The 27,719-nt window shown below is 57.4% G+C and overlaps 2 protein-coding genes and 1 pseudogene across 11 annotated transcripts in view; 2 read left to right on the top strand and 1 right to left on the bottom strand.

The window, feature by feature from the left end:
• The first annotated feature begins 1,075 nt into the window (after positions 1 to 1,075).
• On the top strand, positions 1,076 to 7,387 carry UBALD1 (UBA like domain containing 1). Of its 2 annotated transcripts, none has more exons than XM_077985543.1 (3): positions 1,076 to 1,286; positions 5,400 to 5,462; positions 6,360 to 7,387. In XM_077985543.1, the coding sequence occupies exons 1-3, from the start codon at positions 1,167 to 1,169 to the stop codon at positions 6,633 to 6,635; spliced, it is 459 nt and encodes a 152-aa protein (XP_077841669.1). In that variant the 5' UTR covers positions 1,076 to 1,166; the 3' UTR covers positions 6,636 to 7,387. The 2 variants fall into 2 exon arrangements, with proteins under 2 accessions (XP_077841669.1, XP_002808332.2); XM_002808286.4 differs by having other exon boundaries at positions 6,285 to 7,387.
• On the top strand, positions 2,331 to 3,311 carry LOC144337858 (uncharacterized; annotated as a pseudogene).
• An 8,406-nt stretch (positions 7,388 to 15,793) lies between the features above and the next one.
• The window catches only part of C20H16orf96 (chromosome 20 C16orf96 homolog), a 60,024-nt gene continuing 48,098 nt past the window's right edge, over positions 15,794 to 27,719 (bottom strand). For 8 of the 9 annotated variants that reach the window (XM_077985368.1, XM_077985370.1, XM_077985373.1 and 5 more), the window contains 7 exons: positions 24,881 to 24,999; positions 24,299 to 24,361; positions 23,328 to 23,420; positions 22,171 to 22,330; positions 21,879 to 21,978; positions 17,041 to 17,121; positions 15,794 to 16,307 (listed from right to left, as the gene is read on the bottom strand). In XM_077985368.1, coding sequence (XP_077841494.1) covers positions 16,090 to 16,307; positions 17,041 to 17,121; positions 21,879 to 21,978; positions 22,171 to 22,330; positions 23,328 to 23,420; positions 24,299 to 24,361; positions 24,881 to 24,999 — 834 coding nt within the window. In that variant the 3' untranslated portion in view covers positions 15,794 to 16,089. Of the gene's footprint in view, positions 16,308 to 17,040; positions 17,122 to 21,878; positions 21,979 to 22,170; positions 22,331 to 23,327; positions 23,613 to 24,298; positions 24,362 to 24,880; positions 25,000 to 27,719 lie in introns of all 9 variants that reach the window. The other variant, XR_013411456.1, reaches the window with a different exon arrangement.

Below are 27,719 nucleotides of genomic sequence, written 5' to 3'. Positions count from 1 at the left end.
CACTGAGCGAGTATTTGTCGGCGCCTACAGTGTGCCAGGCCTTTCAGCCTAGACCAGCCGATTTGGAGCAAAATGCCTAGAGATCCCTCTCTTAAGGGTGTGCCTACTACTTAACACAGTGCGATGCCAATCACAGAGGGGTTCAGGGTCTCTAAGTCTTGGCAAAGACGCCTGTGGACCGGCGTTTGTGCCCATGCACAGATCTGTATGCCCCACCTTGGGACCCAGTTCGGGCCAGAGCTGGGGCACGGATGCCACCGAGAGAAATGAGGGCGACATGGACGTGCCTGGCTCTGGTCACGGTCTGGACAGCTGCGCACAGTAGGCGCTTAGCTTTTAGTCACAGTACCCGGGGCATGACAAAGACGTCTGTGGCTTGGCGTTTGCGCCCATGCACAGATCTGTGGCTCCCGCCTCTGGGCTCCTAATTCCCGCCAGAGCAGGGGCGTGGGTGCCACCGAGAGCAACGAGGGCGACGTGGATGTGACTGGCTCTGGTCCCGGCTCAGGCGCCTGCACACAGTAGGCGCTCAGCTTTCAGACACCGTTCCTGGGCCTTGGCAAAGACGCCTATTCACAGACCCGCCCCACCTGCGGACCTCCATCCGTGCCAGAGCAGGGGCCCAGGTGCCACCCAGAGCAACGAGGGTGGCGTGGACTCCCCCAATCCTGGTCACGGCCGGGCATCCGCACACAGTAGGCGCTCAGCGTTCAGACACGGTCCCCAGGCCTTGGCCAAGATCCTGTGGTCCGGCATTTGCGCCCATACACAGACGTGGCCCCGGCCTGCGGACCCCCATCCGTGCCAGAGCAGGGGCACGGGTGCCACCGAGAGCAACGAGGGCGACGTGGACGCCCCCGGCTCGGATCACTGCCCGGACATCCGCACAGGAGGCGGAGGTTGCACCGGGCGCTCGGTGCTTAGACACGCCCCTTCTCGGGCTTCCCGTCCCCTGGGTGCCGGCCCCGCTCCCCCGGGTCGCCCGGCGCAGCGCGGGGACTACATATCCCAGCATGCCGCGGCGCCGGCGGAGCGAGGCGAGGCGCGGTGAGTCAGAGCCGCACAGTAAATATTTGTATTAGCCGGAGCCGGCTCGCTAATGGTGGACGCGTGAGGCGGAGGCGCGGGCGGCGGAGGGAGGCCGGAGCGGGCAGCGCGGCGGCGCCATGTCCGTGAATATGGACGAGCTTAAGCACCAGGTCATGATCAACCAGTTCGTGCTGACGGCGGGCTGCGCGGCCGACCAGGCGAAGCAGCTGCTGCAGGCGGCCCACTGGCAGTTCGAGGTGCGCGGCGCCGGAGCTGGGCGAGGGCCGGGGCCACGGGCGGAGTGTGTCCCGCGTGGCCGCGGGGCGGGGGCGGGTGGCGTGGACGCGTGCCGGCTGTGCGCCCGCTCCGGGCCGCAGACCCGACCTGCTCTCCCGACGGCGGTGCCCGGCGTCCGGATCCCGAGGGCTTGCGGCGGGCGAAGGGGGGAATTGGGCCACCGGTCGGGGATACGCCGCCCCCGCGGGGCCACGAGTCCCCTGGGATCGAGACGGGGACACCCCCACCCCTTTTGTCCGGGTAAAGGCCGAGGGCAGGGCGGCGCCGCGGGGCGGACGGACAGTCGGGCGGGCGGCCGGAAGGAGGACGCCCCAGGCCTCGGCTGAGCTGGGCCGGAGGGCGGAGCCGCTCCGGGCGTGTGGTCCAAGGGTCCGCGTGCCTGGTGGGCGGCCGGCGGCGTGCGCACACGTCCATGTGCATTTGTGTTTACGCACGCACCGCGCCACGGCGTCGGCCGGGCACCGAGGAGGTGGCGGACCTGCGGGCACGTTGGCGCGCGTGTGAACGCGCAGCCCCCCTGGTGCGTTTGGTGTGTGATCAGCGCGTAAACATGTGGCAGGTCTGCAGATGCCGCCCGTGCCCGGCACGGTGTGATGTGTGTACACGGCGTGGACTGTATGGGTGGCGTGTCGGAGCCCCACACTACAGCATAGGGATAAGCGTGAATTCCCTCCAGAGCTGTGCCTGGGGACTCCGTGTGCGCGTCCAGGTGCTCTCCTGGGGCTGGCAGGGGCATCTGTACCTTTGCCGGTGCACTGGGGAGGGTGCACAAGGTTCAACAGCTTTCAGGCTAGTTGGGTAGGCGGTGATACTGCCCCAGTCTGGCACCCACTCCCCGGGGCCTCCCCTAACCCACAGGATAGTAGTGCTCCTGGCTTGTGCTGCCCAGAGGCTACCTGGCCTTCCCTAATTCACTGACCCCGGGATTAACCCCATGGTGGTATCTGGGGATGAGGCCAGAGCCCCTTGACCTGTGCACCTCACAGGGTTAGGGTCACAGCCTCAGCCATCCCGGTACCATCTGTGCCCAGCTGGGGACTGGGAACCTGGTTTCTCCATGAGGAGCCATCCCAGGGCCTGCAGGAGGGACCAGAAGCCAGAGGACTCTGGGGCTCTGCTTGCTGGGGACTAGATAGGGATCAGAATGTCCCAAGCTTGGGACAGTCTGGAAAGGCAGTGGCTATCCCATTCAGATGAGTCCATCCCTCTGTCCTTGCCTACTTCCCTCCTACCAGCGGTCGCGGGGGCCGCTGACCGTGTGGTGTTCACCCCAGGACGTAGGAGGCTGCTCTGTCCCTCTGGCCTCAGTTTCCACATCTGTATAGCGGCGTTGGGGGGCATGAATCAGCCTCTGTTGGCCAGCTCACTGTCCCCTGTGCCCCAGGGCAGCCGCACCCGAAGGAAGCTCCCTGCTCCCCTCCTCGTCTCCACAGCCCTCATCAGCCCTGTTTGTGTCAAGGGCTGGATGTGGCAAAACTTGCAAAACGACATTCATGGCAGTCCCACACCTGCACGCACGGTTCCCTCCCTGCCTGGGGCTGGGCGGGCAGGTGTCCGCTGGGAAGAGGGCCCTGCCTGCAGGACTCACCCCAGCCCTCAAAACCTGGCATCCAGCTGGCACCCAGGCCACATCCCTCAGTGGCACAGTTAATTGAAAATGCAGCTTTGAGGAGTGCAGTGTCTGGGGAAAGACTGTTCCCAGGAGGGGCAGGAGCATCTGGGGCCTCTGGTGGCTCCCAGGGGCCCCGTGGAAGGAGCCCTGTGCCCTCCACTCCCGAGTCTCAGTTGTGCCATCTGTAAAGTGGGGGCCACCAGGGAGGCTGGAGGAAGGTGACAGGACTTCCAGCCTCGGAATGGGGGTGAGTGAGGGGTTCACATGCCACCCCATCCCCCTCCACGCTCCACCCGCTGGCTGCATCCACCAGGCGGTGTTTCTGGGTCACATTTGCTGCAATTCAGGTGCTAATGGGGGCAGGAGGCTGCAGGGGGAGGGGCCTGTGTCTAGTGGGGCAGGTGTTTCTCAATGGAGAATGCACACAGCGGCCTGCAGAGGGGTTCTGGTGTGGCCTGGGGCTTCTGGGGTTGGGATTTGCACAGTGAGCCTGGGCTTTGAGGCACAGCTGCTGCTGACAGTGGGTCCTGCGGTCTGGAAAGGTGCTTAAAGACCAGCCCCCAGGCCTGAGCTCCCACACCCCTGTTTGGGGACACCCAGATAGGGAGTCTCCTGCAAGAAATTCCCCACATAATTCATTTATTTAAAAAATATTTTCTGCCGGGCGCGGTGGCTCACGCCTGTAATCCCAGCACTTTGGGAGGCCGAGGCGGGTGGATTATGAGGTCAAGAGATCAAGACCATCCTGGCCAACGTGGTGAAACCCTGTCTCTACTAAAAATACAAAAATTAGCCGGGCGTGGTGGCGCGCACCTGTCTTACTCGGGAGGCTGAGGCAGGAGAATTGCTTGAACGGGGAGGCGGAGGTTGCAGTGAGCCCAGATCGCACCACTGCACTCCAGCCTGGTGACAGAGCAGACTCTGTCTCAACAAAAACAAAAATTTAAATTTTAAATAGCAGCCCCCCATGTATAACCCCCGACCAAGGGTAGGCCCCAGGAGCCAGGCTGGATTTCTGGGTGTGCTGGGCCTGGGAGGGCCAGGAAGTCAAGCTGGCATTAGGAGAGTGGGCCTGAGGGGTGGTGGTGGGGGCACCTCAGCTGCTCGAAGCTCCAAGTCTGGGTCTGGGACTTGCCAGGGCCCCGAGGACCCCTCACACACTTGTGGGGCTCCCTCACCGGCCCTTGTGCAAGAGCAGCCTCCGTTCTGTGGGATGGGCCTCGTCACCCCTGCAGGGCCCCAGCCAGGACATAGCAAATACCAGCGCCTCCCTCTGGGGCTCCTCAGTCCCCAGTCACCAAGGACCTTCAGGACCTGCTGAGCTGACACACACAGGAAAGGGCTCCGGGCTCGCTCTGTCTCCCCAACCTGTCCTGGCCTTTCTGAGCGCCCCCATTTCTGTCTTCTGCGGACCAGCTGACCCTGAGCAAATCACTTCCTGCCTTCATTTCCCTGCCTGTAAGACAGCAGTCCTTGCCTGTGGGGTTAATGATGACAGTCCATAGCCCCACTGGGATGGAGCCCTGCTGGGTGCCTGCACCATGCTCAGTGTGGCATGTGGCCCAGGTGTGGAGGGAGACGGTGGAGCGTCCGTGCCTAGCGTGCCAGCCAAGGGCGGGTGGCTGGGGAGCTGTGCTGGGAGCTGTCGTAAGCCCGTGGTGGCTTTGGTCCTAGGGTCATCTTTCTGCTCCACCGCCCGGGCACTGTTCTGAGGGAGGCTTGGGTGGGTGATCAAGTGAACCGAAAGCCCAGGCTTGTCTCCTTGGTGCCAGGCCCTGCCTGCTGGAATCTGGTGATCGTAGGAGGTCACTGTTGCAAGGGAGGGGACCCTGGGAGTCACCTAGGCCAGCCTCTTTGTGGTACAGATGGAGAAACCAAGGCCAAAACAGTGGCCCCTTGATCAGCCAGAAGCAGAGCTGGGTGGGGCAGCAGGGGCTCCCCCCCACCAGGCTCAGACTCCTTCAAAATGCCCCTGCTTCGCAGATGAGGAAACCAAGGCTTAGAGAAGAGTAGAGACTTGCTACCTGTCACGGTGGTAACAGCCAGGCTAGAATCTCCTAAAACGGAGCAGGGGTGGGGAGGTCTGGCTGGGCTACTTGGGGCCGTGCTGCCTTTCCCCCAGGATGGGGTGAGGGTACTGCCCGCCCTCCCCCAGTCATGGTGCTGGTGCCAGCTGGTGCAGGGGGAGGGCTCTGCAGGCCTTAGGCACTGAGGCAGGCGGCGAGCAGCAGGGGAAGCGTCTTCTCCACTCACCCCAACTGCCCAGGGTTCCCTGGCTCCTCCTTGGACAGTGGCGAGGGTTGGGGGTGACAGGCAAGCCACTGAGCCTCAGCACTGCGACCCACCCCTCCCACTCAGTGGTGCAGCCAAGGTCATCCCCAACCTCAGAGGAGCCTGGGAACAAGGGCAGTGACAGGGCCGGTAGGGCCTGGAGGGTGAGCAGGGGCCTTTCTTCCTGCAGACAGCCCTCAGCGCCTTTTTCCAGGAGACCAACATCCCCTACAGCCACCACCACCACCAGATGGTAAGTGTCCCCTGGAGTTCCCAGTTGTGGATTGGACGGAAGGGGCCTAGCTAGTTCGATGTGTGAGCAGCCCCTGGCCCAGGTGTGCGAGGGCGCTGGTGCAGGTGGGGCTCGGTCTCTTTGGAGATGGATCAGCAGGAGACCGGGCTCCGTGGGTCTTGCACTTAATCTTGCCTTTGCGGCCGGGCGCGGTGGCTCAAGCCTGTAATCCCAGCACTTTGGGAGGCCGAGACGGGTGGATCACGAGGTCAGGAGATTGAGACCATCCTGGCTAACACGGTGAAACCCCGTCTCTACTAAAAAATACAAAAAACTAGCCGGGCGAGGTGGCGGCGCCTGTAGTCCCAGCTACTCGGGAGGCTGAGGCAGGAGAATGGCGTGAACCTGGGAGGCGGAGCTTGCAGTGAGCTGAGATCCGGCCACTGCAACTCCAGCCCGGGAGACAGAGCGAGACTCCGTCTCAAAAAAAAAAAAAAAAAAAATCTTGCCTTTGCCAGCTCCCCTTGAGACCTGGGGGGCGCCGGCCTTTGGGGCAATGAAGCTCCTCACCCTATAGCCCCCGAGATGCTGTGGCTGATGGAAGGGGGTGGGCTGGGAAAGCCTCGTGGCCCCAGGCACCGTGGGCTGCCAAGAGTGAGTCCGGGTCAGTTCATCTCAAGCCTTCTCCTCTGGGAACCCCTGGGCGGCGGACAGGCTCGGGGAGCTGGGGAAGGGACACAGAGCCTTCCGAGAATGGGCCAGCCACGCATCTCCCCTTGGGAGGCAGTGGGGGCCCCTTCAGGAAGGGGTGCTCACCGCATCTCTCCTCTCTTCCCCTCACAGATGTGCACCCCCGCCAATACCCCCGCTACACCCCCCAACTTCCCCGACGCTCTCACCATGTTCTCCCGTCTCAAGGCCTCCGAGAGCTTCCACAGCGGTGGCAGCGGCAGCCCGATGGCCGCAACAGCCACGTCACCCCCGCCACACTTCCCCCATGCCGCCACCAGCAGCTTTGCGGCCTCCAGCTGGCCCACGGCGGCCTCGCCCCCGGGGGGCCCACAGCACCACCAGCCACAGCCGCCCCTGTGGACTCCAGCACCCCCTTCTCCGGCTTCAGACTGGCCACCCCTGGCCCCGCAACAGGCCACCTCAGAACCCAGGGCCCACCCTGCCATGGAGGCAGAGAGATAAGGGAGGCCCCTCCCCCCTCCCGGAGGCCAGGACCCCGTGGGGCGGGGGAGAGGACGTCTCCGCGGGCCCCCTTCACCCCTTTTCTGTCTGCACCCCTTGTTCCCCGGAGCCCTGGAGGGGAGAGCGCGGACTCTAGCCAGGCAGGGACGTGTCTGGTGCCAGAACACGCAGCTGCCCATACGCAAGGTCATGGCCCCAGCGGCCCTGGCACATGGAGTGGTTCAGAGCGGCCTGGGTGCCTGGCGGACAGAACTTCAGAGACCACGCAGCCTTCCTTCGAAGATGAACCTGCCCCACCCAGCCCAGGGGTGCCGTGGAGGACCACCCTGGCGGAGACATTGCTCATCCCTGGCTTGGAGCTCCTTGGGGGCCGGCAGGCCTCGACCCCCACCCTAGGGAATGCAGAGCCTCTCCGCATGTGTGCGCGTGGCCGTATCTGTGTATTTCTACCTATGTCGCTCTTCAGAAGCAACCTAGTTCCTGGGGCAGCTGGACTTTGCATGTTAGAGTGAGCCCCCAGCCCCCTGCCTGCCGCCCCCTCCCCAGGGCCCTGCCTCCCACCCCACCCCCTCGTCAGCCAGCGTCGCTGTTTCTTGCAGAGAAAAGGATTGTGGGAAACTCCAGGACTCTTCCCACCGCCTCCCAGCGCCTGCCTGCTGGGGCTGCCTGCATGCCTCCCCCTGTGCCTGGGGGTACCCGCATCCACTTCCTTTCCCCCTTTTAACAAAAGAGAAGAACGAATTCCAAACCACTGCCAGGCTCTGTGGTCTTACCTTGTATAGGAGGCTTGCTGCCAGCTAGCTCTGGGGGCCGCCGCCCAGAACACAGGGCCACCCCCAGCCTCCCCGGCTCCACACTGCTGCCTGTTGCCCTTATCAGCCACAGCGTGCTCTGGAATCTTCCTGCCCACCCAGGGCTTTTCCCGTGAAGTCAGTTCCTGGCCTGGGTCCCCATCCTGTCGGCCCACCCCTGCCCCTGCTTGACTGGACAGATCCTGGCACCTGGTTAGGAGCTCACAGGGCTCACACCTACCTTCTGTCACCCTGGATTTCATCTCAGGACCTTTCTCGGTCCCCGGCTCCAGTGGCTAGGCACAGGCTGGACCCTCTGAGCCCGGCCTCCAGCACACACTGGGTAGGGCAGGGTCTCTGGGCAGAGGGCAGACAGAGCCAGGGAAGATTGCAAGGGGCAGAGGACAAGGCAGGGGACAAGGATGGGGCAGAGTGCTGCCAACAAAGGGAGCGCAGATGTTGGGTCACTTAGGAGACTGGCAACCTGAGGCTGCCTGAGATGAGCTGGAGCAGCTTTGGGAGGATGCCCCCTCAGCCTCACTGCCCCCAAGAGTGGGCCTGGACGTGGGGCAGAAGGGAGACTGGGGCCTCTGCAACACCCCCATGGGACTCAGCTCACAGCTCCTCACGGGCAACACTCACTCCGTCTAAGATAGCACCAGCCCCTTGCGGAGGCCCTGCCGCCTGGGTGGAAGACTGTCTTCTCTTTCTGAAAGTCCCGTGCTCCCCTGGTGTCCAGCACTCCCCATTGACCCTTCCTGATTCCCAGGGATGTGACTGTGCCTCTCAGGAAGTGTGCCTCGGTGCTTTTGCCACACCAGTGCCTGGCTTCATCTCCGCCCGGTTGGAACCTGCAGAGGCTGTGTTGACAGAGCCCACCTGGAACAGCTGCTCACTGGCACTGGCGACTGGCTGCTGTGACCTCCTCTTGAGCTGCGCTTGCTTCCCAGGAACAGGTCCTCCCGGGAATCTGCCTTGGTAATGGCCTCTCGGAACCCACAGGACGGGTGGCCCTGGCCAGCCAGCCCCCTTCATCTGCCTGGGGTGCCTGGGTAGCAGGGGAGGGAGAGAACGTGGCAGGAGGAGAGGGGAGGACATCTGTGGCCTCCTGAGTCTTTACTTTGCAGCTCCTCCATTCTTTGAGGTGGAAAAAACTTCTCAGGAAACTGCCATAGCCGCCTTGCAGTGCTGGGAAAAATGCTTTGCAGCGAGAGGTGTTTTGGGGTAATCTGCAGTATGGGGTGAGTGCCCCTGGACTCTCCCACCTCTCACGTGCCGAGGTAGCTGCACGTGTCTGCCACGCATGAGGCAGCGCAGTCCAGGACTCTGCACAGCGTGAGGCTCAGGAATACTGTGTTTTTGTTTTTGATTTTTGAGACGGAGTCTTGCTCAGTCGCCCAGGCTGGAGTACAGTGGCGCCATCTCAGCTCACTGAAACCTCTGCCCCCTAGGTTCAAGTGATTCTCCTGCCTCAGCCTCCCGGGTGGGTGGGACTACAGGCACCCTCCACCACGCCTGGCTAGTTTTTGTATTTTTAGTAGACACGGGGTTTCACTATGTTGGCCAGGCTGGTCTTGAACTCCTGACCTCAGGTGATCCACCTGCCTTGGCCTCCCAGAGTGCTGAGATTACAGGCGTGAGCCACCGTGCCCAGCGGGGAGTTCCGTTTATTAAACACCATGAGCCCTGGGGCAGCCTGTAGTGAACCACACCCTCACTATTCAACACAAGGTCCAACCCCAGCATCACCCAGGAGCTTGTTAGAGTGAGGCTGCAGCCCAGACTCCCCGAATCGGAATCTGATCTAACAGGAGCCCCTGGTTCCAGATAGACATTCAAGTTTAATAAGCATTCCTATACTACAACGTCACTAATACTGGGGAGACTGTCCCATCACCCTCATTGCTGTTTCTGGGGGCCACTGCGGGCTGGGCCTGGGGGTCTCAAGTGGTCACATTAAGGGCGGGAGACACTTGAGGTTCCTGCAGGGCCGGTTTTTTGAGCGTGGTCACTGTTGATGTTGAGGGCTGTGTCACTGTCCCTGCAGTGGTGCTGAGCAGTATCCCTGAGCCCTCCCCACTGAATCCAAGGGCAGCCCCTTGATTAGGACAATCGGAAGTGTTTGCAGGCAGTGCTCATGTCTCCTACAGGCTACCAGGGCCTCCGTGGAGTGCTTCTGTGCTAGTTCTGTGGTTCTCATACCTGGCTGCACAGCAGGTAAAATAAAACTGGCAAACCACAGGTTCCTGGGCCTCATGCCATCAGACTCTGGGGCGAGGCCCTGACATACAATCGTGGAAGTTCCCTGGGTAGATGATGGTGATTGATATGTGACTGTACCAAAAACCACTCAATGGCATGCTTTAGAAAAGTGAATGTTCTGGTGTGTCTAACTCAAGGCTATTACTGAAAATAAAACAGGCTGGACACGGTGGCTCACGCCTGCAATCCCAGCACTTTGGGAGGCCGCAGCGGGCAGCTCACGAGGTCAGGAGATCGAGACCATCCTGGCCAACATGGTGAAACCACTGTCTCTACTAAAATACAAACAAATAGCTGGGCATGGTGGCACGCGCCTGTAGTCCCAGCTACTCGGGAGGCTAAGGCAGGAGAATCGCTTGAACCCGGGAGGTGGAGGTTGCAGTGAGCCGAGATCACGCCACTGCACTCCAGCCTGGCAACAGAGCAAGACTCGATCTTAAAAAAAAAAAAAAAATGGCCGGCCGCGGTGGCTCAAGCCTGTAATCCCAGCACTTTGGGAGGCCGAGATGGGTGGATCACGAGGTCTGGAGATCGAGACCATCCTGGCTAACACGGTGAAACCCCATCTCTACTAAATACAAAAAACTAGCTGGGTGAGGTGGCGGGCGCGTGTAGTCCCAGCTACTCAGGAGGCTGAGGCAGGAGAATGGCGTAAACCCAGGAGGCGGAGCTTGCAGTGAGCTGAGATCCGGCCAACTGCACCCCAGCCTGCGCAACAGAGCAAGACTCCGTCTCAAAAAAAAAGAAAACAGCTCCCAGGTTTCTGATGTGGCCGTCTAGTCATGCCCCCCACATAGGGAGTGGGAGCCTGCAGACTCGATCCCCAGACTTCCAGAGCACAAGGGTCCCCTGGGTGCTTGTTGAACACCCACGTTCCCAGCTTCTCCCTTGAGGCAGTTGTTCTGGAGGAGGGTCACAGAATCTGATTTGTTTTTTAAAGATAGGGTCTTGCTCTGTTCCCCTTCCTCTGATTGCAGTGACGCAATCATAGCTCACCACAGCCTAGAAATCCTGGGCTCAGGTGATCCTCCCACCTCAGCCTCCCAAGTAGCTGGGACTACAGGGGTGCACCACCACACCTGGCTAATTAAAAAAAAAAAATTTTTTTTCTTTTTAGAGATGGGGTCTTGCTGTGTTGCCCTGGCTACTCTTGAACTCTTGGCCTCAAGTGATTCTCTTGGCTTGGCCTCCGAAAGTGCTGGGATTACAGGCGTGAGCCACTTCGCCCAGTCCCAGAATCTGATTTTTAATAAGTGCCCCAGGCCAGGTGGGAACCACTCCCAGCGCGGAGCAGTCTGGGAGCCTTGAGGAGGGCGGGGCTGGTCCTGGGGCTGGCAGTGCAGGCAGTGCAGATGCAGAGGCCCTACCAGGTGTGCTTGGAGCCCCTGGTCACAGGTGCATCTTACAAAGGGAAGGGGGCTGCGCACGTGGGCTCGGACTAACTAGGGGAGCCAGAGGTGGACCTACGAAATCGCCACATACCCCAGATCTTGAATGTGACACAAAGAACCTGGAGCCTCCCATGACTTCCCTAAGCCTGGAAAATTGAAAGCAAAACCAACGGGAGGCCGAACACAGTGGCTCACGCCTGTAATCCCAGCCCTTTGGGAGGCCGAGGCGGGTGCACCACTTGAGGTCAGGAGATCAAGATCAGCCCTACCAACAGAGTGAAACCCCGTTTCTACTAAAGACAACAACTTAGCTGGGTGTGGTGGTGCATGCCTCTAATCCCAGATACTCAGGAGGCTGAGGCAGGAGAATCGCTTGAACCCAGGAGGTGGAGGTTGCAGTGAGCCGAGATGACACCATTGCACTCCAGCCTGGGCAACGAGCAAAACTCTGTCTCAAGAAAAAAATAATAAATAAAATCAGGAGGGTTTATGGGAAAAGCCTCACTTCCGACTTGTCTTGGGAACTGGAAGATTTGGTGCAAATTCCCTTAAGGCCATAACCGGCTGAAACTGACCATGGCACTGGGGACACGGCCTGGCCTGCCCTTGCCAGCCTGCCCCACGCCACCACAGCCATGCGCGAGTCCGACTCCTGTGAGAATCGGCTGGAATCCCTGAAGGGGGTCTGTCTTCACCATGGGGAGCTTCAGCAGTAAATGCCCTGTCCAGTGGGGTGGGATGAACAGCGGTGGGCGGGGCTCCCGCTGGAAAGGGCTGTGAAAAGAGACAGCTTGTTCTGCAAGAGATGCTCTCGGTCGAGGGGGACTCACCAGGGGCTGCCGAGTGTCCCCAGGGTCTTTGCGGCGGTCCAGCCAGGGTTCTCTGAGAACACCCTGCGGCCAGCCACAGGCAACCAGGCTGTCTCCGAGACTGGCTGCGGGGGTGGGTGGGGCTGCTGTGGCCCTGGAGGTCTCTGAGGGGCTTTCACAGCAGTTCCTGGCACAGGACAGATGAGTCCTTTGACTCAGGTCTTCCTCCCCGAATAGGGGAGACCTAGGTTGTCCAGAATGGAGATCTTTTGACACAAGCGTACTTCTAATTCCTGTGCTTGGAAAGTTGTCTGGGTTTTTGAGCACTGCTCATATTTGGGCAACGGATGGATTTCAACAGAGCCTTAAAAGAACACAGCTGTTTTGGAGGTGAGAGGCTGCTGAGTCCTTCTGGGGAGGGCAGGAGTTGGGGGCCCCTTCCAGGATGACCAACGACTTGTCAGTGGCACAGCACCAGGCACCGGGGAGCCTGCTGGCGAAATTCTGCTCTGCTTCCCGGGGTCATCTCTCATCTCCTGGGGAATTGCAAAGCCACGATCCTGATGGATTCCTTTTGCCCTCATCGCAGTGGAGCCATAAGCAAGGCGAGGGAGGCAGAGGAGACAAACCCTTCTGTGCCGGTTGCGTGTGTGAAAGGTCTCTGCCTAGAGCTTGCGCATTCATGGAGAGTCAGAAGTCAAGCCAGCCAGGACAGTGGGTGTGGGGGGCTAAAGGGAGCATGTGTTCATTCCCGCATGCCTAAGAAGTCGCTGCACACCAGGCCCTCCCGTCTGGTGCCTGAACTTCCACCCTGGGCGGTCCATCTTCGGGTACTCGCAGCGGGTACCTTTTCCAACACACACGTGCTGGCATCCGTTGTTTATCCCTTAGTGTCAATGAGTTTACGATCCTTGAAAGGGAGAACACGTTCAATGACCTTTCACTTGCAGCGCTGGGCGGGTGGGGCGGGGCGGGGCCTGGCAGTGTGAGGTGGTCACCACATAGCATCTCCTCTATTCTAGCAGCACCTAAAGGTGGGAACCTCCTTCCCCTTCCTGCCCACCCCATTCACAGAGCCCCGTGTCCCTCCCTCCCCGGTCTCCCCTCCCCACATGACCAATTCATCTTTTTTTTTTTTTTTTTTTGAGACCAATTCTCGCTCTTGTCGCCCAGGCTGGAGTGCAATGGCGTGATCTCAGCTCGCTGCAACCTCCACTTCCCGGGTTCAAGAGATTCTCTTGCCTCAACCTCCCTAGTAGCTGGGATTACAGGTGTGTGCCCCCACGCCCAACTAATTTTTTGTATTTTTAGTAGAGACGGGGTTTCAGCATATTGGCCCAGACTAGTCTCGAACTCCTGACCTCAGGTGATCTGCCCACCTCAGCCTCCCAAAGTGCTGGGATTACAGGCAGGAGCCACCACGCCCAGCCATGTTGTTTTTTCTGAGACAGGGTCTCACTCTGTCACCCAGGCTGGAGTGCAGTGGTGCAATCATAGCTCACTGCAGCCTTGACCTCCTGGGCTCAAGTGATCCTCCTGCCTCAGCCTCCCAAGTAGCTGGGGCCACACACATGCTCTACCACGCAGGGCTATTTATTTTTTTGTAGAGACTGGGTCTCACTGTTGCCCTGGTGGTCTGGAACTCCTGGATTCAAGCAGTCCTCCAGCCTCTGCCTCCAGAAGTGCTGGTATTACAGGTGTGAGCCACTATGCCCAACCAAGCCACAACTGCAGCCCAGGGAGCAGCGCAAGCTTCCAAGGCTGCAAGCCCTACCCCTCTGCACTAGTGTGGGTTGGGGAGATTCTGCCTGCAGCTCCCACCTGGGACCAGGCCAAGGCCAGCCTGCCCCACACCCTCCCTTGGGCACTGCCTTCTTCTGGGACTGCTCCCCATGGGCCTGCTGTGGGGCCGGGGTCCCCACCTTCCCAAGCCCCTAGGCGGCCTGTGAGGATGCAGAGGAGATGTCCCCAGGCCTCAATCCTCACCTGCTGGGCTGCAGAAACACACTCCAGCCCTGGCTTGTACACCCAAGAAAGGGGCTGGGAGGGTGCTCTGGAGGGGTCCAGTGGGGACAGGCAGTGAGGGGCACTACGGAGAGTGGGGCCCGGCTTTGCAGGACCCGGGGATGCCCTGGGTGCTGTGTGTCAAGGTGGCCTGGCCTGGTGTCCCCCAGGAGCCCTCCCCTCCCAGCTCAGCAGAGCGGGTGCCTCCCTGCAGTGGGAGGGTGGAAGTCACAGGACCCAGCAGGTTCAGCCTCCTGGTGGGGGCCAGCAAGCTGGGGCCTCTTGCTCTGTGACCCTGGGTGCCTTCTCTCCTGCCCACGGGCTGAGCCTCGGGTGGTGGCCAAAGGAGGGACCAGCAAGTCCCACCTCCCTAAACAGAAGGTACCCCGCCAGTCCCCTCATCTGCGATCAGAAAAGTGGAAGATTTTGTTCCGGGCAGAAATGGCCTAAAATACTCATCTGTGGTATAGGAGTCGGGTGGGGGCCAGGGCTGCACCAGACAGCATCCCCAAGGCAGCTTGGACAGGTGTCACCCGGGTCAGGAGGGGCTTGGCCTCATTTGGACACAGTCTTTGGAGAAAGAAAAGAACAGCCAGAGTGGTTGCAGGTCGCAGTGAGCTGGGCCAGGGACCATGAGGACAGTAGGAACAAAGTAGGCATGCAGTGTCCCCAGAATCTGATGGCCACCGGGGCCAGGGAGAGCCTGGAACCCCAAGTCCCCTCCTAGACAGCCAATGGGGAGTGAACGGGGAGCCCCTCCACCTCCCTCCTGGCAGCTCCCCACCAGCCCCTCCTCAGTGCCACCCCAGGGATCAAGTGGACACTGGAGACCATGGCGGGGGGTCAGGCTTCACCCCTGCACAGGGACATTGTTTTCGTCTCTGAGATAGGATAGAACCGTCAATAGTACAGGAGAGAGCAAAACGGGACAGCGTTAGGGGCGAGAAAGGGAAGAGGGAGCAGGATTGAACCGGAGGAAGTTGAATGGAGAGACAGGCAAACTGTCAGAAGGGGAAAAAATAAGGCCAGAAGCATCGTGGGGAGGGGAGCCTGGGGGGAGCCCTCTGCTCTGCGTGCCAAGGCCAATCCCTCAATTGCTGCAGTGACACGGTGTGACCTCACAGTTGGCTCTTTTTCCACCAAACGCATTGGTGGCAAGCACGGGAACCAGAAAGACTTGAAACAGGCAAGTGGCACCTAGCCCTGGATGGGACGGCCATCCCAGAATATCCCACAGGCGCCGCACCAGCCTCCTCATGGATCAGCCAAGAGGCAAATATAAACAATCAGATTTTGTTTTGAAAAAATTAATAACCAGTTACTGGTAGAAATAACATGAAATAAAAAGGATGCACACAGCCCAGTCTGGTTCCCGTGGGGAAATTGGTCTTAAAATAATGGCCCCCAAATGAAATGCACAGTGGCAGGAGCTGTAATTGGAAGTGATTCTAATGAAATCATTCCAGCAAATAAAAAGGAAAAGTGTTTTGTTTTGTTTTGTTTTTTGAGACGGAGTTGCGCTCTTTGTTGCCCAGGCTGGAGTGTAGTGGCGCTATCTTGGCTCACCGCAACCTCCACCTCCCGGATTCAAGCGATTCTCCTGTCTCAGCCCCCCAAGTGGCTGAAATTACAGGCACCCACCACCACGCCCAGCTAATTTTTGTATTTTTAGTAGAGATGGGGTTTCACCATGTTGGCCAGGCTGGTCTCAAACTCCTGACCTCAGGTGATCCGCCCACCTCGGTCTCCCAAAGTGTTAAGATTACAGGTGTGAGCCACCGCGCCCAGCTGGAAAAGTGTTTTTAAAACCACTTGGTGTTGCATTGAAAATGGATCAAGGAATTAAATTGGCTTGTTGGAAAATTCACTCTAGACAGCTGTGTTTATATGACAATGTAGAATGAGAACGTGCACTATGCTGTTTGTATTTATATGCACAGGATAAAACAGCCACTGGGTCAACATGGGGGTCCCCTACACAGACCCCTCCCCTCTATCCAGGGCCCCAGCACCCTTTCTGGGCCAGGCTCAGGGCCCTGGGTCTCAGCTGGGGATGTGGAGGGGACCTGGTGCAGGGGGGAGGGCACATGGGTCTCAGCCTCGGACGTGGAGGGGACTTGGTGGGGGTGGGGGGCGCATGGGTCTCAGCCTCAGATGTGGAGGGGACTTGGTGGTGGGGGACGCAGCGGGGTGGGGCTCACGGGTTGGCGGGCTCCTCTGGGGGCTTCCTGCTGACTCGGGACTCAATGTGTGGAGCTCTTGAGAGCCTGGTGGACCCTGGGGCCTGCTGGGGGTCCCTCAGGGGTGGAATCAGCGGTGGCAGCAGCGGCAGAGGTGGCAGGGAAGGTGGCCGAGCTGGCATCGTCGGATGAGGGCCTGAGGCAGCTGAGTGGGCACTGTTGCTGGGGCACAGGGCTGGGAGGAGCAGAAGAAACCCCAGATGTGTGCCAAGAACCTTACTGGGAGACACTAGCCTGATAGGGCCATCCCCACTAGGGAGAAGAGAAGCCCAGGACTAGAAGTGCTGTACAGGGCATGGCCGGCTGGGCGCCATACCTCGCCTGGGCCCTGGGCACCCTAAATGTCCTGGGTGGGTGACCCAATATAAATGAGACCAGAAATATTTGCTTAAGTGGAGCAGAGCCCCTGGGAAAGAACATGGAGCTTGGAGTCCACGGATCTGGGCTCAGCTTCCAGCTCACTAGCTCTGTGACCTTGGGCCACAGCTCAGGTGACGGAGCCTCCGCTCCCTCCTCTGGGAAATGGGCAAACAGTGCCTATCTCACAGCAGTCGGGATGAGGTTCAGATGAGATAAGGGAGAAACTGCCTTGTAAACTGTAAAGTACCCTCAGATGCCTGCTACATGGTGATTTGAACCAGAGGAGCTCAGTTCCTTCTAACCTCAGCTCCCTTGTCCCCACCCCTGCAGCTGGGTGGACGCTAGGGACAGATGCCTGGCCTGGGCCCCGGGGATGGCACCGGGTCCGGGAAGCATCTCTGAAGCGCCATGGGCAGGCAAAGCAGGCAGGAGGTGGAGGAGGTGGACAGGAGAGCCCAGGCAGGGTGTGGGGGATGGGATGAGACGAGGAGGGACTGGAGACTCTTCCAGAATCACAGCTGGGCTGGGGCTTGGAGCCAGGTACTCACGGGGGCAGATGGCACCCAACAGGGCGCTGGAGTGCACACGGTCATACAGGCTTTGTGACGGGGGACACGGAGCCTTCACAGCTTAGCAGAAAAGAAAAGAAGAGACAGGTGTGGGTGGCATCCACCCCTGGGCCTGTGTCAGGCCGATCCCAGCACCGGCCAGGCTTCTCCCTCTGTGGGACCAGCCCCATTTCCCAAACCTCCTGGTCCATTCCTTTATAAGACAATGTTCCTCCCTCCTTGCCCTCTTTTATTTTATTTTTTCTTGAGGCAGTGTCTTGCCCTGTCGCCCAGGCTGGAGCTTACGCAGCCTTGAACTCCTGGGCTCAAGCAATCCTCCTACCTCAGCCTCCCAAGGAGCTGGGACTACAGGTGTGCGCCACCACTCCGGGTTAATTTTTTAAATGTTTCTTAGGGAGGAGGTCTCACTATGTTGCCCAGGCTAGTCTGAACTCCTGGGCTCAAGCTATCCTCCCACCCTAACCTCCCAAAGTGGTGAAATTACAGGCGTGAACCATTGTGCCCAGCCTTCCTTGCCTTCTTGAGTCGAGAGTGTCTTAACGCTAAGATAGAAAAGGAGCCTCTTTGAAAGAAACTCAAGGCCAGGGAGGAGTGCAACGTGACTCCAGCACAGTAAGACACAGGTGAAATGTGGGCAGGGCTATTTATGGTTTAACTGTCCCGCTGGGGACCAGAGCACGCAAATGCCCCCACCCGCATCTTCCTGTTCTTCATCTTTTTTTTTTTTTCATTATTCGAAGTAAAATCCACATGAAGTAAAATTAACCAGTTTAAATGCACAATTCAGAGGCATTTAGGACACACACAGCATTGCACACCACCACCGTGACCTTGTTCTGAAACATTTCCATCACCCCAAAAGGGGCCCTGTCCCCGTTAAGCAGTCACTCTCCCTTTAAACCCTAGCCCCTGGAAATCACCAATTTTCCTTCTGTCTATAGATTTTTCTATTCTGGACATTTCTTTTCTTTTTTCTTTCTTTTTTGTTTGAGACCAAGTCTCATTCTTTTGCCTAGGCTGCAGTGCAGTGGCGCAATCATGGCTCACTGCAGCCGGAACCTCCTGGGCTCAAGTGATCCTCCAGCCTCAGTCCAGTCCCCCAAGTACCTGGGACTACAGGGTGCCTCAGCACGCCCCGCTAATTTTTGTATTTTTTGTAAAGGCGGGGTTTTACCATGTTGCCCAGGTTGGTCTCGAACTTCTGGACTCAAGTGATCCTCCGGCTTCAGCTTCCCAAAGTGCTGGGATTACAGGTGTGAGCCACTGTACCTGGCTTTGAGTCTGTTTTGAGTTAGAAAGTTCTTTTGGGGAAATAAATGAGTGACAACAACAAACTGATCAAGATCTGGCCACAGACAGGTTTCCAACTGATTTCTACTACAGAACGTCCCTGATTTACGATGGTTTCACACTTACCACTTTTCAGCTTTAACATGGTATAAATCTGTCACAATTTCAATATAATATATGGTAGTCAATAAGTTACATGAGGCCGGGCGCAGTGGTTCACAAAGTGCTGTAATCCCAGCACTTTGGGAGGCCGAGACAGGTGGGTCACTTGAGGCCAGACGTTTGAGACCAGCCTGGCCAACATGGCAAAACCCCGTCTCTACTAAAAATACAAAAAGTATCCAAGTGTAGTGGTGCATGCCTGTAGTTCCAGCCATTTGGGAGGCTGAAGTGGGAAGATTTCTTCAGCCCCAGAGGTTGAGATGGCAGTGAACTGAGATTGCCCCACTGCACTCCAGCCTTGGCAACAAGAGTGAAACTCCGTCTCAAAAAAAACAAACATAAAGCAGTTGACGCCATCATGATTCCAGTCCTGGCTTGCTGTGTGGGTCTTGGGAATGAATAAGCCAAGGTGGAAAGCCCCTCCCTCTAGGGTGACAGTCCTTGGGGAGGTCAGTGGATGAGTGGGGACAGGACTGGGTGCATCAGATGTGGACTCCATCTGCCCTGGCCCTCCAGCAAGCAGCCCTCAGCTGGTCATTTGTGAAACTCCTTGGCAGGTTGTTGGAGGGTGAAGGAGGTGGGGCAGGGCCTGGCATGAAGTCGTGGTTCATTAAATATTAAATATTAGCCACTGTTGTGATCCTGCCTGGTGATCCCTGACGCCCAGCCTGAGCCCTCCCAGCAGATACCAGGCAGGGGGCAGGGGCTGGAACGGCCAGTCCTCTCCAAGGCGAGCCACATCCCACCAGGGAGAAGGCAGGGTTTGAGATGGTGTCTGGCTCGCTTGGAAACAGGGTGTGTTGGATGGTGCTCCCCAAAAAGAGACATCTCCTAGAAGCTGTGACTGTGACGTTATTTGGAGAAAGGGTCTTTGCAGGTATAATTAGGTTAAGGATCTTGGGATGAGATCATCCTGGGTTAGGTCGGGCACAAATCCAAAGACAAATGTCCTTATGGGGGACAGAGGAGAGGACGCACAGAAGAGAAGCCCACATGGGGACAGCGGAGTGCCAGGGAGTGCCAGCGGCCCCAGAAGCTGAAGAGCCAGGGAGGGAGTGCAGCCCTGCTGACCCCTTGATTTAGCATTTCCAGCCTCCAGGACAGTGGGAGGATCAACTCTGGCTGTATTTTGTTGTTGTTGTTGTCGTTTGGCTTCGTTCTATTCTTTTTTTTTTTTTTTTTTTGAGACGGAGTCTCGCTCTGTCCCCGGGCTGGAGTGCAGTGGCCGGATCTCAGCTCACTGCAAGCTCCGCCTCCCGGGTTTACGCCATTCTCCTGCCTCAGCCTCCCGAGTAGCTGGGACTACAGGCGCCCGCCATGTCGCCCGGCTAGCTTTTTGTATTTAGTAGAGACGGGGTTTCACCCTGTTAGCCAGGATGGTCTCGATCTCCTGACCTAGTGATCTGCCCGTCTCGGCCTCCCAAAGTGCTGGGATTACAGGCTTGAGCCACCGCGCCCGGCCTTTTTTTTTTTTTTGACAGGGTCTGGCTGTGTCGCCCAGGCTGGAGTACAGTGGTGAGATCATGGCTCACTGCAGCCTCAAATTCCTGAGCTCAAGCAATCCTCCTACTTCAGCCTCCTGAGAAGCTGGGACTACAGACACACACCACCATGCCCAGCTAATTTGTTGTTGCCCAGGCTGGAACTTCAGCTGTTGTTGTCTTTTTTTTTTTTTTTTTTTGAGACGGAGTCTCACTCTGTCACCCAGGCTGGAGCGCAGTGGCACGATCTCGGCTTACTACAACCTCTGCCTCCCGGGCTCATGCCATTCTCCTGCCTCAGCCTCCCCAGTAGCTGGGACTACAGGTGCCTGCCACCACACCCAGCTATTTTTTTTTTTGTATTTTTAGTAGAGATGGGGTTTCACCATGTTAGCCAGGATGGTCTCGATCTCCTGACCTCATGATCCACCTGCCTCGGCCTCCAAAGTGCTGGGATTACAGGCGTGAGCCACCGTGCCCGGTCAATGGGATGGCGTGCCGCATGAGTCAGGAATGAAGGAACTTCAGCTGTTTTAAGCCACCCTCCTTGTGGTAATTTGTCTTGGCAGCCCCAGAAGGCGAATGCAGGGTGCCTCCTCCTTTGCCCAGCACGCTGATGAAACAGTCCCCCTTTCCTTTCTTCCATGTCTGGTGTTTAGTCTTTGAGTCAATGAAGGCACAGCGGTGGCGAGAAAGAATTTCTGCTGGAGGGCCAGGCACAGAGGCTCATGCCTGTAATCCTTGCACTCTGGGAGGCTGAGGCAGGTGGATCACTTGAGGCCAAACATGGTGAAACCCCATCTCTACTAAAAATACAAAAATTTAGTTGGGCATGGTGGCGCGCACCTGTAGTCCCAGCTACTCAGGAGGCTGAGGCAGGAGAATCGCTTGAACCCAGGAGGTGGAGGTTGCAGTCAACCGAGATCGCACCACTGCACTCCAGCCTGGGCAACAGAGCGAGATTCTGCCTCAAAACGAACGAACGAACAAACAAACAACAAAAAACCTCAGAATTTCTGCGGGTGGAGTTCAGGCCCCGGCCATCTTGTGGCTCCAGGACCACTCCTTACGGGGCGGTGTGTGGCTCCCACCCAGGGGCAAAATTTAGAACTCCTCATCCCCAAGGGGGAAGAGCCTTCGAGGGTTGTGTAGAGAACCCAGTGATGGACTCGAACCCAGTGATGGACTACAGAGTCTTGGGGTCCCAGCAGGAGCCGGCCAGAGCCGGGCCTCAGCACTGCAGCAACCACATCGACTGATTCCAGATATGCACATGTCTGGGTCTCCCACTGACCCAACCCTTGCCTGTGATATTAACAGACAGCCTCTGGGGTCTGGCCCAAGTCTCCTCCTTGTCACCCCACTGCCCCACCCCAGTCTCCGCCCTCCAGGGAGACTTGGCGTCCTGAGCTCCTGCCTGTGCCTGGCTTCCACCCACCACAGGGCCTTTGCACACACCGTTCCTGCCACACGACCACTCTCCTCTAACCTGACTCCTTCATCCAGCTAAGTCTTAGTCCCTCTTCAAGGGCTTCAGGACAGCTGTCCAGTCCCCCCTCCGTGGACTGGCATCCCTTGGCACCCACCTAGCACCCTTCCTAGCCCATGGTTCTTCGTCACAGGCCATGGTCCTGTGGCCATGGCCCTCCCTCTGGTCAGCTGTTGATCTCAGCAGCAGCAGATCCTCGCTCTTGCAGTCTCCCTCCCCCATTGCAAAGACCGAGTCTCCTGGGGGCCTGCTGTGACCTAATTTTTGTGACTGATTGTGTGAGGACTCCCCGGTCAGGGATAGTGCTGGCTCTGGGCCCCACCTGCACCCTCTCACCCTGCCCAGCAGAACCAGGACCCCAGGCAAGGGTGCCCTAGGAGCCCGATGCCCCTCACCTGCCAGCTCCTTTGCAATGACTGAGGGCTGAGCCCCCCTCTGGCTGTTCATGCGGCCTTTGTACAGGATCCCATCCACGCCCAGGATGTCCACCTCAGCCTGTTGGATGGCCCAGGTCCTAGGTTAGGGAGCCCCCGACCCAGCCTCCCCTGAACTTTGGTGCACACAGAAGCCCAGAAGACAGAGTGCAGCCTCTGCTGGGGTCGCCCACCGCTCGGGGCCTGGTCCCACACTTGGGGCTGGGGTGCGCTGACGTCCACCCTCCGGGAAGGAGGCCCCAGCCAGACTCACGCTGTCATAGTCGATCATGTGGGGATCCCCATAGGGATAGAGCGTCGACAGGTTGCAGGACTTGCACTTGAGGCTGGCGGCGTTTTGGGGGCCGTCACCCCAGTCCTGCTGATAATCCTCCTGGATACTGAGGTCCTGGCGCTGCAGCCGCTGCTGTTCCCTGTGGCAGGGCAGTGGGTCAGCAGCGACCTGGAGACCCTGCACCCCAGAGCCCAGGATGGGCCCAAGGGCCTGGCCAGCACCGAGGGAAGACCAGCATTTCTTTCAGTTTGTGTTTAGCTGGCACAGCCAGGCAGGCATGGGGCCTGGATGGATACAGATGCACACAGTGGGGCAGAGGAATCAAACTGAGACCTGCATTTCCCCAGACCCAGCCATTTCCCTTTGGACCCCTGGCCCGAAGAGCGTGTCCTTCTAATTTCTTGATCTCAAGGAGCCAGGGAGGGAGGGTGACAGAGTCAGCGCAGGCCCCCAGGTCCCTCCCTTCCCATGGCTGTGGTGACTATTCACCAGTTCTTCCCCCACCTGGCCAGATGTCCCCACAGCAGGGTTGCAGGCTGGGGAGGTCCATAGAGCCGTGGGATGTCAGGAGGTTGAGGGGTGGGGCTGGGACCTAGGGAGCCAGCTGGGTGCAGTGGAAACCTGAGGGTTTGGACATCAGCCCTGCCACTTGCTAGCAGTGACCTTGGGCAGGTCATTGCAGTTCTCTGAGCCTCAGTTTCTTCAGCTGTGACATGGGATGGCACCAGGATACATCTTAGAGGGCAGCTGTGAGGACTCAATAAGGCGCTCTTCGCACAGTGCCTGCCGGGCACAGCAGCGGCTGAGGGTCCCCCATCATCACCGATTTCCTCCGCCAAGAGACAGGGACATGGGCATAGGAACCCTAGCTCACAGGAGGTTGTGAGATTTAAATAAGAAACCCTCTAACAGTTTTTGGCCCACAATAGATGCGCAGTAAATATGTCAGTTCCTCCGTCCGCCATCATCTCGTGGGCCTGTCTGCCGCCCCAGTCACCTCTCAGAGTGCCTGTCTTGCGAAGGGCTGGCCATGTCCAGGACAATCTTAGGTCCCTGGGCCTGGAGGATGTGTCTCTGCAGGAACAGGGTTCCCAGGCCCCAGAGCGGCCTCCATGAGGGGCGCCTACCCTGCTCACCTCATGTGTTGCCGCTGCAAGTACTCGTAGCTGTTGGCGCTGGCTGGCCGCAGCCGGGACAGCAGGTGGGCTTTGCGGATGGTGATCAGATGTCTGTTGGAGGACAAGGGTGCAGCAGGGGCTGTGGGAGGCGTGCCAGGCCAGCAGAGGGCTCAGCTCCCACCCTTCCAGGAAGCCTTCCCAGTAGGAGGAAGGAGGTGCAGGCTCAGGTCGCCACCCTCAAATGCCAGAAGCGTCCACAGCATAGAAGTAGAAGAGGCCCCCCCGAGAGGCATCTCAGGAGCTCTGATCATCACAGTAAGACACAAAAAACAATTGTTCTATTTCCAAAAGTAAAAACCAGGCTAGGTGCGGTAGCATACACCTATAATGCCAGCACTTTGGGAGGCTGAGGTGGGCAGATCACTCGAGGTCAGGAGTTTGAGAGTAGCCTTGGCAACATGGCTTTTTTTTTTTTTTTTTTTTTTTTTTTTTTTTTTGATATGAGGTCTCACTGTCACCCAGGCTGGAGAGCAGTGGCACAATCCTAGCTCACTACAACCTCACACTCCCGGGTTCAAGCCATCCTCCCATCTCAGCCTCCTGAGTAGCTGGGACTATAGGCAGGCACCATCACACAAGGCCACATATTTGTATATTTTTGATGGCTGTAGAACAGTGTATGTGGACATGTGTATCTTGAAGGCTGGGGAACCCTGTATATGAATGTGGATACACATGGCACATACAGAAGAGTGTAAATGGATGTGTATGGACTTGATGGTACAGAACAGTGTATGTGGATGTGTAGACACCTGGTGCATACAGAATGGTGCACGTGGACGTGTATGGACTCGATGGCTGGAAAACGCTGTATATGGATGTGTAGACACACAGCGCGCATGGAACAGTGCACATGGAGGGGCATGGAGAAAACATCCACGGGCCCCACAAGCCCTTAGGGCCAGGGCACCCTGGGCGGCGGTACTCACGGGCCAGTCATCATCTCCACGGGCCGGTCACAAGAGATGCACTTCACGTGCTCGAACAGCTTCCTGAAAGGCACACGGTCCTCAGCCGCTGCCCCTGCTGGCCCCAGGCCATGTGCAGGAGGCTGCAGCCAGCCCGGGCCCCAGGGCTGAACCCCTCCCACGAGTGCCCAGCCCAGCTCAGCCCCACAGGTCCTGCAGTCTCCAACCACCCTTGTGGTTTCTCTGCCGCCCCAAACACAAGGGATGGCCTTTAAAGCTGTGTGAAGGGTGGTCTGAGGACAGGAGCCTCATTAATATTGGGTCCCTCTGCCTGGGGCACTGTCTGGGTGGGGGTCGGGGTCCTGGATCTGCCCAGGTCCCCTTCCCTCTCTGAGCCTTGGTTTCCCCATTGGCGGGAATAGGGCTGGATCACCTCTGCCAGCTCAGGACAAAGCTTCCCTCCTCCTCGGTGCTGTCAGCCACAGCCAAGCCCCTGTCCCCCATCCACAGGTCTGGAATCTATCCTCCCAGAGCTTCCAGGGTGTGTCCCCCACAGCCTGGGCAGCAGGATTCCTACCAGGAGGGGCTTGGGCGGGCACTCACCTTCTAAAGCCGGCAGCACTGTCAGGATCCAATCTTAAGCCCTCAATCAGCAGCTTCCGGACTATTTTCCAGACCTCTTCCATTTCTTTCTTCAATGGATCCAGATCACTGTGGACTAGCTGCCAACAGCCAAGGTGAAGAAAAGAAAGAATAGTCATGAGTTCACACCCAGTCTCCTTCCAGAAGAGGGGTTGCAGCAACCTGGGGAGTTACAGGGTGTAACAAAATTCAACTAAACTAGTGAGGGAGTCCAGGAAAGGGAAAATGACACAGCTTCGATGGGGCTCAACCCCTACTAGATGCTATTGGTAGAGAGGAGCTGCAAGGTGAGCTTCCTGGCAGCCAAAGCAAAAAACACCATCAGCTACTGTCTCCAAAGGCCAAATCAAACCAAGCTCAACTGCAGGCAGGGAGGTCTGAGAAACCTTTCTCACAATGGTTCCGCTGCACCTGACATTCACACACTCAACACATGCTTATTGAGGGTCTGTATGTAAAGTGGGCAGGTTTATGGCATTTAGTATATTTACAGAGTTGTGAGACCATCATAATCAATCGTATTTATTTATTTTTAATGTTATTTATTTATTTTTGAGATGGAATCCCTCTCTATCACCCAGGCTGGAGTGCAGTGGTGCGATCTCTGCTCACTGCAACCTCTGCCTCCGGGTTCAAGCAATTCTTCTGCCTCAGCCTCCCAAGTAGCTGGGACTACAGGCACATGCCACCATGCCTGGCTTTTTTTTTTTTTTTTTTTTGAGATGGAGTCTCACTCTGTTGCCCAGACTGGAGTGCAGTGGCACGATCTTGGCTCACTGCTAGCTCCACCTCCCAGGTTCATGCCATTCTCCTGCCTCAGCCTCCCAAGTAGCTGGGACTATAGGAACCTGCCACCACGCCCAGCTAATTTTTTAGGAGAGACGGGGTTTCACTGTGTTAGCCACGATGGTCTCAATCTCCTGACCTCATGATCTGCCCGCCTCAGCCTCCCAAAGTGCTGGGATTATAGGTGTGAGCCACCGTGTCCGGCCTTTTTTTTTTTTTTTTTTTTTGAGAGGGAGTTTTGCTCTTGTTGCCCAGGCTGGAGTGCAATGGTGCGATCTCGGCTTACTGCAACCTCCGCCTCCCGGGTTCAAGCAATTCTCCTGTCTCAGCCTCTCAAGTAGCTGGGATTACAGGCACGTGCTCCCACACCCAGCTAATTTGTTTGTTTGTTTGTTTTACTTTTAGTAGAAACGGGGTTTCACCATGTTAGCCAGGCTGGTCTCGAACTCCTGACCTCAGGTGATCCGCCCACTTCAGCCTCCCAAAGTGCTGGGATTACAGATGTGAGACACCACGCCCAGCCTAATTTTTGTATTTTTAGTAGAGACGGGGTTTCACCATATTGGCGAGGCTGGTCTCGAACTCCTGACTTCATGATCTGCCCGCCTCAGCCTCCCAAAGTGCTGAGATTACAGGTGTGAGCCACTGCACCCGGACTTATTTATTTACTTTTATTTTATTTATTTATTTTTGAGATGGAGTTTCACTCCTGTTGCCCAGGCCGGAGTGCAATGGTGCGATCTCAGCTCACTGCAGCCTCCACCTCCTGGGTTCAAGTGATTATCCTGCCTCAGTCTCCCGAGTAGCTGGGATTACAGGCACCCACTACCATATCCAGCTAATCTGTATTTTTAGTAGAGACAGTGTTTCACTATGTTCGTCAGGCTGGTCTCGAACTCCTGATCTCAAGTGATCTACCCACCTATGCCTCTCAAAGTGTTGGGATTACAGGCGTAAGCCACTGTGCCTGGCCAAAAATATTTTTTTAAAGCAGAGATACAGTCTTGCTATGTTGCCAGCACTGGTCTGGAACCCCTGGGCTCAAGTGATCCTCCCATCTCAACCTCCCAAAGTGTTGGGATTACAGGTGTGAGCCACTGTGCCACCTGATGGAGTATTTTTTTTTGAGATGGAGTCTCACTCTGTTGCCTACACTGGAGTGCAGTGGCGCGATCTTGGCTCACTACAAGCTCTGCCTCCAGGGTTCACTCCCTTCTCCTGCCCCAGCCTCCTGAGTAGCTGGGACTACAGGTACCCGCCACCACGCCTGGCTAATTTTTGTTGTATTTCGTTAGCCAGGATGGTTTCAATCTTCTGACCTCGTGATCCACCTGTCTCAGCCTCCCAAAGTGCTGGGATTACAGGCGTTGAGCCACTGTGCCTAGCGGCTGGAGTATTTTTTTTTTTTTTTAGTTACAGAAATGGTGACATTTCCCTAATAAATATTTGAGTGTGATAACATTTTATTCTATAACCACAATACGATTATGTTTAATACAATTAGCAACAATTCCTGACTTGGATGTCATCTCCAGCCCATTTGTAGACTTGCTTCAATTAAACCAGGAAACAAGTACAATCTCTTCATGTGTTGCTTTTGGTTGTTTTGAGCCCCCACCTTTTTTTCTGAGATAGGGTTTCACTCTGAGTGCCTGCCAGGGTGCTCCTGTTGCCCAGGCTGGAGTGCAGTGGCACGATTTTGGTTCACTGCCGTCTCAACCTCCCAGGCTCAGGTATTCTCTCACCTCAGCCTCCTGAGTAGTTGGAACTGCAGGTGTGTGCCACCACACCTGGCTTTTTGTTTTTTTGGCGGGGAGGACAGAGTTTCACTATGTTGCCCAGGCTGGTCTTGAACTCCTGGGCTCAAGCGATCTGCCTGCTTTGGCCTCCCAAAGTACTGGGATTACAGGCGTGAGCCACCACACCTGGCTGCAATGTCTTTTATGATGGAAGGCGGTTACCCTCCATCATCTCTCTAATATCCTGTTGGTTACACAAGCTGGTCCCATTCAAC

Source organism: Macaca mulatta, chromosome 20, assembly GCF_049350105.2.
Source record: "Macaca mulatta isolate MMU2019108-1 chromosome 20, T2T-MMU8v2.0, whole genome shotgun sequence".
NCBI lineage: Eukaryota > Metazoa > Chordata > Mammalia > Primates > Cercopithecidae > Macaca > Macaca mulatta.
This window is presented reverse-complemented; position numbering and strand designations above follow the sequence as displayed.